Below are 16,518 nucleotides of genomic sequence, written 5' to 3' on the forward strand. Positions count from 1 at the left end.
TTTTCTTTCCACCTCCTTTGTACACTCTATGCATTTCAATGTTAAAGGAAAGAGGCTACAGAGTGTACAGTACATTAAACAGATACACAGCTGCTATAGCTGTCGGGATAAGAGGGCATTGATAAGGCTAATGTCGCGCTTCGGAGCAGAATGAAAAGGGATTCTTCGGCCCAGAGCCTTTTCAGTTCAGGCTATGTTTGAAAGCTGGCCATCCCACCTCAGGGGTTCATGTTCAGCATCAAAAGCAGCGGTGGCGGCATAGGGTGAGGCCGTGTGTGCGTTGCTTGTGCTTGCGTCCGTGTGTGTGCGTTTGAGAGGGAGAGATGTTCAGGACCTGAAGGGAAAGTGGCAAAACGCTCTTTAATGTTGCAGCAGCTATTCCCGAATCCGGACCAATCCCAGTGCTTGTTCCGACACGGAGAGCTTGAGAGAGGGGAAATTGTGGAGTTAGACCATGGATCACTTCTTCACTTCCTGACTCGCAACCGCACACTTCATTTTAACATTGGAGAAACAAAGCAGAGAAACAAACGAGACCGAGGAAGAAGCAGAAGAAAACAAGGGAGGAGAAAGGAGGCAGAGGAATCGAACTGATGATACAAAAAGGGTCAGAAGGAGAGAGGAGACTGGGAAAGGTAAGCTCTGTGGGCTCGTCAATTAGTGTGTATATGCAGAGTTGGCAAAGCCTCTTTTTGCTTTTGGAGTTTTCTATTGGAGGAAGGGGAGTGGGGGGGGGTCAGATTCGGTGTCCCGTCATAGATAGTATGGAGTTCCCCATCCGTGAAACTGTTCCACTGGCAAGTGTGGCAGTTTAACTCTCTCAAATGGAAAAGGCTGGTCGAACTACGAAGAATGCTGGCTCAGCACATACAGTACCAGTCCAAAGTTTGGACACACCGACCCATTCAAGGGTTTTTCTTTATTTTTACTATTTTCTACATTGTAGAATAATAGTGAAGAAATCAAAACTATGAAATAACACAAATGTAGAATCATGTAGTAACCAAAAAAGTGTTAAATATATTTTATATTTGAGATTCTTCAAAGTAGCCACCCTTTGCCTTGATGACAGCTTTGCACACTTGGCATTCTCTCAAGCAGCTTCAGCTGGAATGCTTTTCCAACAGTCTTGAAGGAGTTCCCACATATGCTGAGCACTTGTTGCCTGCTTGTCGGCTGCCAGGTCATCTGATGCAGCACTCCATCACACTCCTTCTTGGTCAAATAGCCCTTACACAGCCTGGAGGTGTGTGTTGGGTCATTGTCCTGTTGAAAAACAAATGATATTCCCACTAAGCGCGAACCAGATGGGATGGCGTATCTCTATAGAATGCTGTGGTAGCAATGCTAGTTAAGTGTGCCTTAAATTCTAAATAAATCACAGTGTCACCAGCAAAGCACCCCCACACCATCATACCTCCTCCATGCTTCATAGTGGGAACCACACATGCGGAGATCATCCGTTCACCTACTCCGTGTCTCACAAAGAAACGGCGTCTGGAACCAAAAATCTCAAATTTGGACTCATTAGACCAAAGGACATATTTCCACTGGTCTAATGTCCATTGCCCGTGTTTCTTGGCCCAAGCAAGTATCTTCTTTTTATTGATGTCCTTTTAGTAGTGGTTTCTTTGCAGCAATTTGACCATTAAGGCCTGATTCATGCAGTCTCCTCTGAACAGTTGATGTTGATGTGTCTGTTACTTGAACTCTGTGAATAATTTTTTGGGGGCTGCAATTTCTGAGGCTGGTAATTCTGCTGCAGAGGATACGTTCATTAGAGGTAGAGCTTCCTTTCCTGTGGCTGTCCTCATGAGAGCCAGTTTCATCATAGCGTTTGATGGTTTTTGCGACTGCACTTGAGAACTTTTCCGGATTGACTGACCTTCATGTCTGAAAGTAATGATGGACTGTCGTTTCTCTTTTCTTATTTGATATGTTCTTTCCATAATATGGACTTGGCCTTTTACCAAATAGGGATATCTTCTGTATACCACCCCTACCTTGTCACAACACAACTGATTGGCTCAAACGCGTTAAGAAGGAAAACAATTAAATTAATTTTTAACAAGGCTCACCTGTTAATTGAAATGCATTCCAGGTGACTACCTCATGAAGCTGGTTGAGAGAATGCCAAGAGTGTGCAAAGCTGTCATCAAGGCAAAGGGTGGCTACTTTGAAAAATCTCAAATCAAATATTTGTTTAACACTTTTTTTGGTTACTACATGATTCCATATGTGTTATTTCATAGTTTTGTCTTCTACAATGTAGAAAATAGTAAAAATAAAGAAAAACCCTTGAATTAGTAGTTGTTTCCAAACTTAAAAGTTGTCTAACTCCTTGAAAATAAGAGAAACGGGTGACGGTTTGAATTAATGTGTGAATTCCAACCACAGAGCTCAATTCTGGAGCGTCCCAAGAGATGCTGGGTAATATTCACATCATCGCTGCTGGATCCATTGGCCCCTCCAGCCATCCCCGCTTTCCAATTGGCTCCCTGTCTTTCCCTGAGGGATACAAGCTGTTTCAAGATGAATGGGAAACACTTACGGAACAATTGCTAATCTTCAGAGGTGGACATGTTGCCAAGGCTTTTCCAGGCTTTTGTGTTTATTTTGATCTCTGCGAAAGGTCTAGGATGAAGTGATGAGGGCTGGACTTGAGTCAAACAGTATCTTAGAGTAGGAGTGATGATCTGGGATCAGTTTCCCCATGTCTGTATATCTTATTCATTATGATCAAGGCAAAATTGATCCTAGATCAGCACTCCTACTCTCTGACTCTTTGTCAAAATGGTTTCTGGCTTGAAGTCAAAACCCCCACTGAGCATAACTAGAGTGAAGCTCAACTTCCTTGGCTCGTGTGTGTGTGTGTGTGTGTGTGTGTATGTGTGTGTGTAATGGGTCTTTGCTGACTTGTGTCAGAAGTAGTTTTGAACAGCCGACTCCGGTGGATTTTGGATTACGTCAATGTGACGCCACATGTAGCCGCACAGCTAAATATTCCTATCATTTGCACTTTAACATTCATTTCCACCAAATGTTTCATGACCAATGCATGGTTTTCACACATTTAAAAAAAATTGTTGCATATATTAATTCTAAATTGAGTGCACTCTCTTAGATTTATATTTCTAACATTTTATTCTAACAATTATTTCTATGTTTTACCATTTTAGTTTTTGCAGCTTTTTTTCTGGTTCCTTGTCTGCAGCATGGTGGCCAGTGTGCTGCTAATTGGCACGACAGTAGCTAGCTAATTTACATCTTTAATATTGAATTGAGCCACATTAAAGTAATCCGAAACACCATCTAACCAGTTATTAAATAGTATTACAGTGGGGAGAACAAGTATTTGATACACTGCCGATTTTGCAGGTTTTCCTACTTACAAAGCATGTAGAGGTCTGTAATTTTTATCATAGGTACACTTCAACTGTGAGAAACGGAATCTAAAACAAAAATCCAGAAAATTACATTGTATGATTTTTAAGTAATTAATTTGCATTTTATTGCATGACATAAGTATTTGATCACCTACCAACCAGTAAGAATTCCGGCTCTCACAGACCTGTTAGGTTTTCTTTAAGAAGCCCTCCTGTTCTCCACTCATTACCTGTATTAACTGCACCTGTTTGAACTCGTTACCTGTATAAAAGACACCTGTCCACACACTCAATCAAACAGACTCCAACCTCTCCACAATGGCCAAGACCAGAGAGCTGTGTAAGGACATCAGGGATAAAATTGTAGACCTGCACAAGGCTGGGATGGGCTACAGGACAATAGGCAAGCAGCTTGGTGAGAAGGCAACAACTGTTGGCGCAATTATTAGAAAATGGAAGAAGTTCAAGATGACGGTCAATCACCCTCGGCCTGGGGCTCCATGCAAGATCTCACCTCGTGGGGCATCAATGATCATGAGGAAGGTGAGGGATCAGCTCAAAACTACACGGCAGTACCTGGTCAATGACCTGAAGAGAGCTGGGACCACAGTCTCAAAGAAAACCATTAGTAACACACTACGCCGTCATGGATTAAAATCCTGCAGCGCACGCAAGGTCCCCCTGCTCAAGCCAGCGCATGTCCAGGCCCGTCTGAAGTTTGCCAATGACCATCTGGATGATCCAGAGGAGGAATGGGAGAAGGTCATGTGGTCTGATGAGACAAAAATAGAGCTTTTTGGTCTAAACTCCACTCGCCATGTTTGGAGGAAGAAGAAGGATGAGTACAACCCCAAGAACACCATCCCAACCGTGAAGCATGGAGGTGGAAACATCATTTTTTGGGGATGCTTTTCTGCAAAGGGGACAGGATGACTGCACCGTATTGAGGGGAGGATGGATGGGGCCATGTATCACGAGATCTTGGCCAACAACCTCCTTCCCTCAGTAAGAGCATTGAAGATGGGTCGTGGCTGGGTCTTCCAGCATGACAACGACCTGAAAGACACAGCCAGGGCAACTAAGGAGTGGCTCCGTAAGAAGCATCTCAAGGTCCTGGAGTGGCCTAGCCAGTCTCCAGACCTGAACCCAATATAAAATCTTTGGAGGGAGCTGAAAGTCCGTATTGCCCAGCGACAGCCCCGAAACCTGAAGGATCTGGAGAAGGTCTGTATGGAGGAGTGGGCCAAAATCCCTGCTGCAGTGTGTGCAAACCCGGTCAAGAACTACAGGAAACGTATGATCTCTGTAATTGCAAACAAAGGTTTCTGTACCAAATATTAAGTTCTGCTTTTCTGATGTATCAAATACTTATGTCATGCAATAAAATGCAAATTAATTACTTACAAATCATACAATGTGATTTTCTGGATTTTTGTTTTAGATTCTGTCTCTCACAGCTGAAGTGTACCTATGATACAAATTACAGACCTCTACATGCTTTGTAAGTAGGAAAACCTGCAAAATCGTCAGTGTATCAAATACTTGTTCTCCCCACTGTATATGCAGTTATCTAAGCTAGCCAGCTAGCTAACTAGCCAGCTAGCTAACTAGCCTAGCTAGCCAACCACCAAGGTCAGCATAAGTAGCAAGCCAGAGCTCAACACGATTAACAACTCGAGACCAACTAGCACAGGCAGGAACCCACAGACCACAATTTAAACAACACCAGCAGATCAAAAGCAAAGAGAGCAGAGACTTACACATTGATGCTTGGGGCCCAACCTATGGCAAGAGTGGCTGAGTTGCTAAGCGAGAGCCAGGGAGCGAGGCCCTTCAGAGGGATAGGCCGTTTCACCGGGCTGAGAGTCAGTGAGGCAGATAATCCAATAGCTATATAGCGAGGGAAATCCAAAGTAGATGGATTCCAGGAGCAATACTCCAGAACCGGCAGAGTGCACAGTAGACTAGGGAGACAGTCGGCAATCGGAAATAATCACACAACAGCACAGTCCAGACTCCGATGTCAGTCATCTAACACTAAGCCAACGTTGAAAAAGTAATAAAAAAAAATCTCTGGTAGCCTAATTCAGAGCTACCAGAGAAGCAAAGTTGACAAAACAAATAGGATGAAAATGAGGTACTAAACAGATGAGGTACTAAACAATTAAAGCAGGCAGGGAGGATTTTCTCCTTTCGTGAGAGCCTGAGGCAAGAAGGCACAAAGAGCCTGCCTGTTGAACATGCAGGATGCCTCACGTGTGGGGAATACTCGCTGATTGGTAATACGATAGCTTGTTTACATCACATTTTCTCGTGATTGGTGGATTGTAGCTCACCACCACCAACACTCGGTCTGGAATGTAATTACATGCTAGCATGGCTAGTGACTAAAGTTAGCCAGCTCGTGCTAGCTATTGAGCTAGCATACGAACTCTGTAGCAGAGTAGGTTCTCTTAATGACGGTCGATATAGTGCATTCTGAGTAGTTCCGAAGTTACCCGAAAAAAAGTTAAATATTTAAAACTCAAAACTATTAAAGATAAATTGTTATACAGTGCATTTGAAAAGTATTCAGACATTTGACCTTTTCCACATTTTGTTACATTAAAGCCTTGTTCTAAAATGTATTAAATACATTTCTTTCCTCATCAATCTACACACAATACCCCATAATGACAAATCGAAAACAGGTTTTTAGAATAAAATTTAAACAAAGACTGATGCCTTATTTACATAAGTATTCAGAAGTTTGGAACCACCAACGCTCTTCCTAGAGCTGGCCGCCCGGCCAAAATGAGCATTCGGGGGAGAAGGGCCTTGGTCAGGGAGGTGACCAAGAACACGACGCTCACTCTGACATGGCTCCAGAATTCCTCTGTGGAGATGGGAGAATTTTCTAGGACAATCAGCTCTGCAGCACTCCACCAATCAGGCATTTATGGTAGAGGGGCCAGACGGAGGCCACTGCTCAGTAAAAGGCACATGACAGCCCGCCTGGAGTTTGCCAAAAGAAACCTAAAGACTCTCAGACCATGAGAAACAAGATTCTCTTTTCTGATGAAACCAAGATTGAACATTTTGGCCTGAATGCCAAGCATCACGTCTGGAGGAAACTTGCCACCATCTCTATGTTAAAGCCTGTGGTGGCAGCATCATGCGGTCGGGATGTTTTTCAACGGCAGGGACTGGGAGAGTCAGGATAGAGAGAAAGATGAATGGAGCAAAGTACAGAGATCCTTGATAAAAATCTGCTCCAGAGCACTCAGGACCTCAGACTGGGGTGACGGTTCACCTTCCACCAGGACAACAACCCTAAGCAAACAGCCAAGACAAGGCGGTAGAGGCTTCAGGACAAGTCTCTGAATGTACTTGAGTGGCCCAGCCAGAGCCCGGACTTGACCCCGATTTGAACTTCTCTGGAGAGACCTGAAAATAGCTTTGCAGCGATGCTCCCCATCCAACCTGACAGAGCTTGAGAGGATCTGCAGAGAAGAATGGGAGAAACTCTCCAAATACAGGTGTGCCAAGTTTGTAGCGTCATACCCAAGACGACTCGAGGCTGTAATCGCTGCCAAAGGTGCTTCAACAAAGTACTGAGTAAAGGATCTGAATACTTATGTAAATGTCATGACAGTTTTACATTTTTAATACATTGCCAAAAATGTTTTTGCTTTGTCATTATGGGGTATTGTGTGTAAGTTGAAAAAACAACAACAATTTAATACATTTTAGAATAAGGCTGTAACCTAACTAACAAAATGTGGAAAAAGTCAAGGGATCTGAATACTTTCAGAATGCAATATATATTATTTAAAAGTTCTTAAAACATTTTTTTAGGCTGTGGGAACATTGTCGGGATATGACAGGATGTACCGTGCATTCGGGAAAGTGTTCAGACCCCTTGACTTTTTCCACATTTTGTTACGATACGGTCTCATTTTAAAATAGTTTTTTTTCCCCCTCATCATTTTAATCCATCTACACACAGTACCCCATAATGACAAAGCAAAAACAGGGTGTCTCTGGACAGTTTTTGTGTTTTAGGAACATATATTTTGTTTTGTCCAGCAATGTTCCGACCAGAATGTTCCCACAACCTAATGAAACATTCTGGGAACCTTTTGAAGAACATATAAAATGTGTTCTGGGAACATTCTTGCAACATCGGGCGAATTTCCATAAGTATGGCGATGACTGCCATCTCAGAGGCACATGTCTGTAAAACTTGTAAAACTGAAACTGATGGGATATCCTCAGAATTCCCAGGCCCTTTTCTGCCGTTTTTCGCTCCTGGGAAAGACCCTTATCACTTTACAGAGCAGGTGGTGAATGTACAGTACTGTTCCCTCCCAGACAGAGTACAGAGTGTTCAGTCCAGCTATGGTAGGATTAGTGCGCGTATGTGTGGGTGGGAGGAAGTAGGTGTGTTTGTCTCTGTGTCGCTGTGTGTGTGACTGCATGTGCTCGCGCGTGAAAGCGAGAATGAGTTGTCCTTCTGTGTGCGAGTTTGCGTGTGTGCAAGTGGGCCTCACACCAACAAGCCAACCCTGTAAACAGCGTTACAGAAACAGCTGTTTTACAAACAAAACACACACAAAGACCTAATCCAAGACCTGAGGTGACTGATAGGTCGCTCATATCCTCCACAATAATGAAAGAATAACATTCTGATGTGAACCTGTGAATTTGTGCTTATGTGATTTTTGACCAATGTTTAAATCAAATCACATACACGTGTGCTAATATGTGTTTTTTTTGCCAGTAACTGACAGGAAGACTGATGACGGAGCCAAGATGAACATGGCTGCCAACATGTCTTTGATTAAGGTATACTCTGTGCGTGTGTGTACCTGTGTATGTAGAGGTGTGTTTATGTGCACATATGCCTCTGTGTACAGCCATGTATTTGTGCATACTTGTATGGGTGTTTGTCATCTGCAATTATGAATATGGCTATAGTACACAAGTATGAGTATTTTGCAGTTATGTTGTGTGTGTGTGTTACTTGGGCCCCATTCCAACAATCCTCAAATCTCAATTCCTCTTTCTTGCTCCATACATCTGGCCTAGTCCCATATCCCCCAAAGCTGATTACTCCAAAATATCCTCTATAATTGAGTTGTCCCGTAGAGTATACGGACTGACCCGCACCTGGAGTCAGACTTGGCTCCTCCACTCCCTTGGAGATTGGAGTACAAACCGAGCCAAGATTTGGAAAGGAAAAGAAAGCCTGTGTACTCAGGCATACTTAAGGCCATATGTACACTACCATTCAAAAGTTTGGGGTCACTTAGAAACAGTTTTAAGCTGTGCCAACATAATTGCAAAAGGGGTTTCTAATAATCAGCTAGCCTTTTTAAAATGATAAACTTTCAAGAATAAAGGACATTTCTACGTGACCCCAAACTTTTGAACGATAGTGTATATGAAAACAAATATCCCGGTACTGCCCCTTTTTTTGTGCACGTGCACACATTTTTAAACCAAATGACAGAAAAGCACAGTAACAGAGTAACTGACTTTTCCCAGGCTATTGGGCTTCCATGAGGGGATTGTGTAGTCGTAGGCCTAAAAGAAGGAAGCGGTGCTGTTGTGGTTCTATAATTGGCCTTATGAGAGTGCCAGGGGTTGGCCAAGTGGACCCAGATGGTAGCAAATGACAGTGTTTTAAGAAAGAGATGCACCCACTTTGTGTGTGTGTGTCTGTGGGTGCTCATACTCATGTACTCCATGAATGTGCGTTTGTTTATGCGGGAGTTGGTTATCTTTTATAATATATTGAATTGAGCTTTGAGGCTTTAGGCCCTGCACCACATACAGGAAAACAGACTAGTGTAGTGGTGGTGTGTGTTCGTCTTTGAGAATAGTTCAGAACCATAGATAAAGAGATGTATTCAGGGTCATATTCATAAGGGCCCATGGTAACATTTTTCAATGGAGAATGAGCATTTCTTATTGCACAATTTTGCGTTGTCCCTCTCTGTTCCAGTCCGTTTGTTTTTATTTCTTTGGTGCCTAATTAATACAACCCGGGCACCAAATAGATAGACACGTATACATTGTAGGCCTTCAACCGTATGGTTCTCATCGACATCTGCTCTGCTGTAGGTCTGGACTCACTTGTTGTCCAGTTCCCTGGGTGTTCTCTTTGTTTATTTATATTGAGGGCTCCAGTCCAGCACTGGCTGGCTGAGAAACACAACTCTCCTCGCTCCTCCTCCATCTCTTTCTCCTCCTCATCGAGTTTGTGAATGGTTCCCCTATGTGTGGCAGAGTTTTGAAAAAAAGCCATATCTCAGACTGGCCAATAAAAGATTAAGATTGGCAAAAGAACACAGACACTGGACAGAGGAACTTTGGGGACAGTAAAACCACAATGTTGCCTCCCCATGGTTGTAGTAGGGTGAAGATGCCCCTAGACGCTGTTTTGGGTCAGATTCGTGTTTTCCCTTACTAACGGTTGAGGTTCGAATTAGGGGAGGGGAAGCTGATCCTAGAACTTTATCTATGGGAAACCTCACCCTGAAACCCCCAGGGACGCTGTCTGTGGGAAATACTCATAAATCCCTTTTCCACCAGGGGCTGGAGAAGACTGAAGAGTCGTCTCCCCTGACAACAGAGGGGAGTGGTCGCCATGCCAACAATGACAGCCGAGCGCACACCCAGCCAATCACAAGCAAGGAGATGGTGGCGGCAGGCAGGTAGGCGGCGTCGAGGAGATATTGTATTATATTTATAAGGTCATGGGATTGTCTACAAATTTGAATGATTATGCACTGGATTGTGGACTCAAAATATAAACATGAGCACTCACACACAGTTGTTATATAAGTGTTTTCTGGTGTGTCGGAGCAACATGTCACTGTAGTCTGCTAGTCTAATGAGTCAGCACAGATAAAAACACAGCACAGTCAGCCTGTCAGATAAGTTGTATCACACGGTGGTGGTGTACATGTGTGTGTGTGTGTGTGTGTGTGTGTGTGTGTGTTGTGTGCGTTTTCCTGTGCATATTTTTTTGTGGGTGGCAGGTACTTGAACCGGTCACTTCAACTCCTCACTCCTCCTAGCAAAGTTCAACATTCCCCCAAGTCACCCACATCCCAAGTGGATAGTGCACCAATTACAGCCATGTTCTCATTACCATAGCTACAACAGTCTGCTTCCCATCGGCATGGTTACTGTGGTCTGTCCGTGTGGTTGTCATAGCGGCCAGGCTAGTGCACCTGGTGCCGGTTGCACCAGTCGGTAAGTGGTGCAAGTGGTTAGTAAACTCTACGTCCGTCATAAAATGTGCCTTAAACCGGACCTAAAAATGATACCTGTGGCACCACCTGGGTGTAAGCCCTTCTATGAGCTACGCCTGGGACAGATCCTACGCCTAGTAGGGAGCAGGCATAGGGTGTTAAATTGGGACTATGTTATTTTATGATATGCACAGAAAATAATAGCAATCTATATTTTCAAAAGGATGTGAGTCTTGTGTTCATATTTCACAACCTCCGCGGGCTTTTAGCAAAATAATACACTTGATTTATGCTACATTTTTGCATGCTAAATGTGTCTAATTAGATATTAGCAAACTAATAGATGAGCTGCCACCACTTATTTGCCTTTGCGGATATAGTCGGGATATAGCCTAGGCTACTAAGTGAGTGAAAAGCAAAGTAATCCGCCTGTTATACCAGGCTATCGTAGGCTACATAACAGGCTTTCAAAATGTTCTGATAACACTGTTAGACGAGCAAACTAGACTAAAGATCATTAACACTCAACTCAATTTGGCTAACACTTTCCCAGCCTAATTGTAACCAAATATCCAAATATCCAAACCAAATCTGAGTCCCCACGCTTGTCTCAAAGCATCGTGATAATGATGTCCCAATCATAACGGTGCTGAAATTATAGTTTTATCCACCACGGCTATTGCTTTAAAGTATTTAAAACGGTTGGATGACTTTGGGGAGTTTCAGTAAGCAACAATAATGACAAATGCCTTCAATGGCATTAGTGTCCTTTATACCAATATTTTTGTCATTCAGTGATATTCATTCCCACAATAATTATTGATTGATCCATCCAGTTGTGGTTAAGAAAACGTGCGTGCATAGTGGTGGGCTTTGCGAAGTGATGGGACATACCTCGCAAAGTTTAGAACTGACGTAAAGATATTAACAGCCTAGAAACCATCGTTATGAAGCATCGAATCTCATGAATGCGCATTGCTTACGGCGGATTTATCTACGACTAGTCTTATTTTTGGTTGGTGCAACAGGTGTAAATTCTGACGTAGCTTCGCCCGACCTTGCATTTAAGACCACGTTTTTACACCCAACTGGTGCAACCGGACCCTGTTTTATAACCAGAGTTCCAGACTAACTTGCATAGCATTTCAAAGGGCTTTTTGATCAGTGCAACTCAGCATTCATCAGGCCAGTTTCACAGACTATTGTAGTGGTAGCAGATAATGGTCCCTAACATTTATATAGATGCAAACACTTTGTGTGCGTGTGTCTGTGGGTGCTCATACTCATGTACTTTATGTATGTGCGTTTGTTTATGCGGGAGTTGGTTATCTTTTATAATATATTGAATTGAGCTCTGAGGCTGTAGGCCCTGTATCACATACAGGAAAACACACTAGTGTAGTGGTGGTGTGTGTTCATCTTTGAGAATAGTTCAGAACCATAGATAAAGAGGTGTGTGTATACATATATACATACATACACACATACATACAGTTGAAGTCGGAAGTTTACATACACCTTAGCCAAATGCATTTAAACTCAGTTTTTCACAATTCCTGACATTTAATCCAAGTAAAAATCCCCTGTCTTAGGTCAGTTAGGATCACCACTTTATTTTATGAATGTGAAATGTCAGAATAATAGTAGAGAATGATTTATTTCAGCTTTTATTTCTTTCATCACATTCCCAGTGGGTCAGAAGTTACAATCAATTAGTATTTGGTAGCATTGCCTTTAAATTGTTTAGCTTGGGTCAAATGTTTCGGGTAGCCTTCCACAAGCTTACCACAATAAGTTGGGTGAATTTTGTCCCATTCCTCCTGACAGCTGGTGTAACTGAGTCAGGTTTGTAGGCCTCCTTGCTCGCCTTTTCAGTTCTGCCCACAGATTTTCTATAGGATTTAGTTCAGGGCTTTGTGATGGCCACTCCAATACCTTGACTTTGTCCGTAAGCCATTTTGCCACAACTTTGGAAGTATGCTTGGGGTCATTGTCCATTTGGAAGACCCATTTGCGAACAAGCTTTAACTTCCTGACTGATGTCTTGAGATGTTGCTTCAATATATCCGCATAATTTTCTGTCCTCATGAGGCCATCTATTTTGTGAAGTGCACCAGTCTCTCCTGCAGCAAAGCACCCCCACAACATGATGCTGCCACCCCCGTGCTTCACGGTTGGGATGGTGTTCTTCGACTTGCAAGCCTCCACCTTTTCCCTTCAAACATAACGATGGTCATTATGGCCAAACAGTTCTATTTTTGTTTCATCAGACCAGAGGACTGATGTCCCCATGTGCAGTTACAAACCGTAGTCTGGCATTTTTATGGCGGTTTTTGAGCAGTGGCTTCTTCCTTGCTTAGTGGTCTTTCAGGTTATGTCGATATAGGACTCGTTTTACTGTGGATATAGATACTTTTGTACCTGTTTTCTCCAGCACCTTCACAAGGTCCTTTGCTGTTGTTCTGGGATTGATTTGCACTTTTCGCACCAAACTACATTAATCTCTAGGAGAAGGAACGCGTCTCCTTCCTGAGCGGTAGGATGGCTGTGTTGTCACATGGTGTTTATTCTTGCATACTATTGTTTGTACAGATGAACGTGGTACCTTCAGGCGTTTGGAAATTGCTCCCAAGGATGAACCAGACTTGTGGAGGTCTACAATTCTTTATCTGAGGTCTTGGCTGAGTTCTTTTGATTTTCCCATGATGTCAAGCAAAGAGGCACTGAGTTTGATTGTAGGCCTTGAAATACATCCACAGGTACACCTCCAATTGACTCAAATGATGTCAATCAGCCTATCAGAAGCTTCTAAAGCCATGACATCATTTTCTGTTATTTTCCAAGCTGTTTAAAGGCACAGTCAACTTAGTGTTTGTAAACTTCTGACCCACTGGAATTGTGATACAGTGAAATAATCTGTAAACAATTGTTGGAAAAATGACTTGTGTCATGCACAAAGTAGATGTTCTAACCGACTTGCCAAAACTATAGTTTGTTAACAAGACATTTGTGTAGTGGTTGAAAAACCTAAGTGCCTGTAAACTTCCAACTTCAACTGTACATACATACACACACAGACTGATCAAAAAAATAAACATGTAAACTGTTGGTCCCATGTTGCAGCCAACATTTCCATATGGGCCCCACATGGAAATGAAGGGCTGTTCCATGGGCCCCATTAGGGGAAACCCAACAAGGACCTACAAAGTGGGCTTAAACCTGAGGGCCATGTGGGTTATCACACTTACCTACATGGGTCCCAGGTGTTTACCCAAATGGATGTGTATGTGCAAAAAGTAGGCTGTACCATTTTTTAAATATATTTTTCTCAATTGTGCTGTCCACCTGGGACCAAACTGGCTTTGTTCTGTCTCCATGCAGTACCCAGATGTTGTTGCCCGAGCAAGCTTTCTTAAGAGATGACAAAAGCAGTTCTTTATAAAAAATAAATGAATGTTTATTTATAGCACATGCTCAGATCAAATAGAATGCAGGAACTCTGATTACAGGTATAGTTAAAGAAAATTACCAATGTGCACATTGGTTTACTCACACTTTATACAATCCCAAAAATGTGCATGTCAGCAATGAAGTTGTCGCCGTGTTACCACTGTCAGGTTCTGACTCTTCTTCATCCAAGTCGGAGTCTGTCTGCAGATCAGAAGTTTCCTCTGCTTTTTAAAAAAGTTAGATCCGGGTTTGTTCATAGGTAGCTGTGAAAATAAAACAAACTATTTAGGCTACTGATCTAGTGCAACATTTCATATCCAAGGACTCTAAATGGACATCTTAACTGGGACCTAGTTGGGTTAACCTTTTGGGCCAGACATGGACAAACCCATGTGGGCTACAACATGGGTCCCTATGGCAGCATTTACTCAGGCAGCCCAGTACTAATGCTTTTTCCACAAATTGGTCTTTTGTCCAATCAGATCAGCTCTTTTGCCCATAATCGGGCAAAGATCAGAATTGGGCTGCAAGTGTAGATGTAGCCAAATGGACCATTTACCATTTTTAATGGGCTGTCGTTGACATACATTAACCTTATTCCCTTATGATTTATATAGTATTTTTTTTTCCATTTAATATTTTTTGACCATTTAGAATCAATTCAAGATCATGTAATTAGAATTTTTCTGGTCAGTCTGTTATAAAAGGTTGATTTAGCTAGCTCAATTTACCATGGTATTTATTTTACTTCAGTTAGTGTAGGAGGCCAAGTTTCTAATTTGTTTCGTTTCGGGTGTGTTTCATTTATTTATTTCGAAAGTAACAACAGTTATAAAATAAATACATACATTTCACACAAAAAAGACATGAATCCTTCAATCGATTCCAATAAAGATTTGATTCCTTAAAAATAATAAATTCCCAATATATTAAAGCATGTAAATCACGAATCATTTCCAAAGCGATTCCTGAACAATTCATCAACTTTCTGACCAAATGGCAGGCGTCATTCTGCTTCATTGTATTTGCCACGGTAGCTACAAACATGGCTTGAAATTTGGACCGAGTATGCCAACAGCCGACAAATACAGCGAGGGCCGCGTAATTAGCTACTGAGAAATATACACTCACAAAGCACGACATAGTTAACTCAGTGGTTCAAACATGTGTTTCCTTTACTACTAATGCAAGTTTGTTCAACTATTTTGCTAACGTTAGCTCCCGTGCAAAACGTGCTAGCTAGTGAAAGTATTCAGACCCCTTGACTTTTTCCACATTTTGTTGCATTACAGCCTTATTCTAAATTTGATCAAATCGTTTCCCCCCTCATCAATACACAATACCCCATAATGATTAAGCAAAAACAGGTTGTTAGAGCTTTTAGCAAATTCACAGGTCTCTTCAAGTCCGGGCTCTGGCTTGGCCACTCAAACACATTGAGACGTGTCCAGAAGCCACTCCTGCGTTGTCTTGGCTGTATGCTTAGGGTTGCCAGGTTGGAAGGTGAACCTTCGCCCCAGCCGGAGGTCCTGAGCGCTCTAGAGCAGGTTTTCGTCAAGAATCTCTCTGTACTTTGCTTCGTTCATCTTTCCCTCTATCCTGACTAGTCTCCCAGTCCCTGCCGCTGAAAACATCCCCACAGCATGATGCTGCCACCACCATGCACCATGTTTCCTGCAGATGTGATGCTTGGCATTCAGGCCAAAGAGTTCAATCTTGGTTTCATCAGACCAGATATTTTTTCCCCCATGGTCTGAGAGTCCATTAGGTGCCTTTTGGCAAACTCCAAGCAGACTGTCATGCCTTTTACTGAGGAGTGGCTTCCGTCTGGCCACTCTACCATAAAGGCTTAATTGGTGGAGTGCTGCGGAGCTTGTTGTACTTCTGGAAAGTTCTCCCAACTCCACAGAGCAACTCTGAAGCTCTGTCAGTGACCCCTTCTCCCCCGATTGCTGTTAGGCCGGGTGGCCAGCTCTAGGATGAGTCTTGGTGGTTCCAAACTTCTTCCATTTAAGAATGATGGAGGCCACTGTGTTCTTCGGGACCTTCAGTGCTGCAGACATAGTACCATTCCCCAGATCTGTGCCTTGATAGAATTCTGTCTCTGAGCTCTATGTACAATTCCTTCGACCTCATGGCTTGGTTTTTGCTCTGACATGCACTGTCAACTGTGGGACCTTATATAGACAGGCATGTGCCTTCCCAAATCATGTCCAATCAATTGAATTTACCACAGGTGGACTCCAATCAAGTTGTAGAAACATCTCAAGGATGATCAATGGAAACAGGATGCATCTGATCTCAATTTTGAGTCTCATAGCAAAGGGTCTGAATACTTATCTAAATAAGGTATCTGTTTTTTTTATATTTTCAAAAATGTCAAAACCTGTTTTTGCTTTGTCAGTATGGGGTTTTGTCGGTAGATTTGAAGGGGGGAA

The 16,518-nt window shown here is 42.7% G+C and overlaps 1 protein-coding gene across 8 annotated transcripts in view; it reads left to right on the forward strand.

Annotated features, from left to right (window-relative positions):
• The window catches only part of svild (supervillin d), a 105,363-nt gene that overhangs the window by 40,746 nt on the left and 48,099 nt on the right, over nucleotides 1-16,518 (forward strand). For 6 of the 8 annotated variants that reach the window (XM_071392457.1, XM_071392459.1, XM_071392460.1 and 3 more), the window contains 2 exons: nucleotides 8,149-8,213; nucleotides 9,966-10,087. The exons of the other annotated variants lie outside the window; for them this stretch is intronic. In XM_071392457.1, coding sequence (XP_071248558.1) covers nucleotides 8,149-8,213; nucleotides 9,966-10,087 — 187 coding nt within the window. The remainder of the gene's footprint in view (nucleotides 1-8,148; nucleotides 8,214-9,965; nucleotides 10,088-16,518) is intronic. 8 annotated transcript variants of the gene reach the window in all.

The sequence above is a fragment of the Salvelinus alpinus genome, chromosome 3, assembly GCF_045679555.1.
Source record: "Salvelinus alpinus chromosome 3, SLU_Salpinus.1, whole genome shotgun sequence".
Classification (NCBI taxonomy): Eukaryota; Metazoa; Chordata; class Actinopteri; order Salmoniformes; family Salmonidae; genus Salvelinus; species Salvelinus alpinus.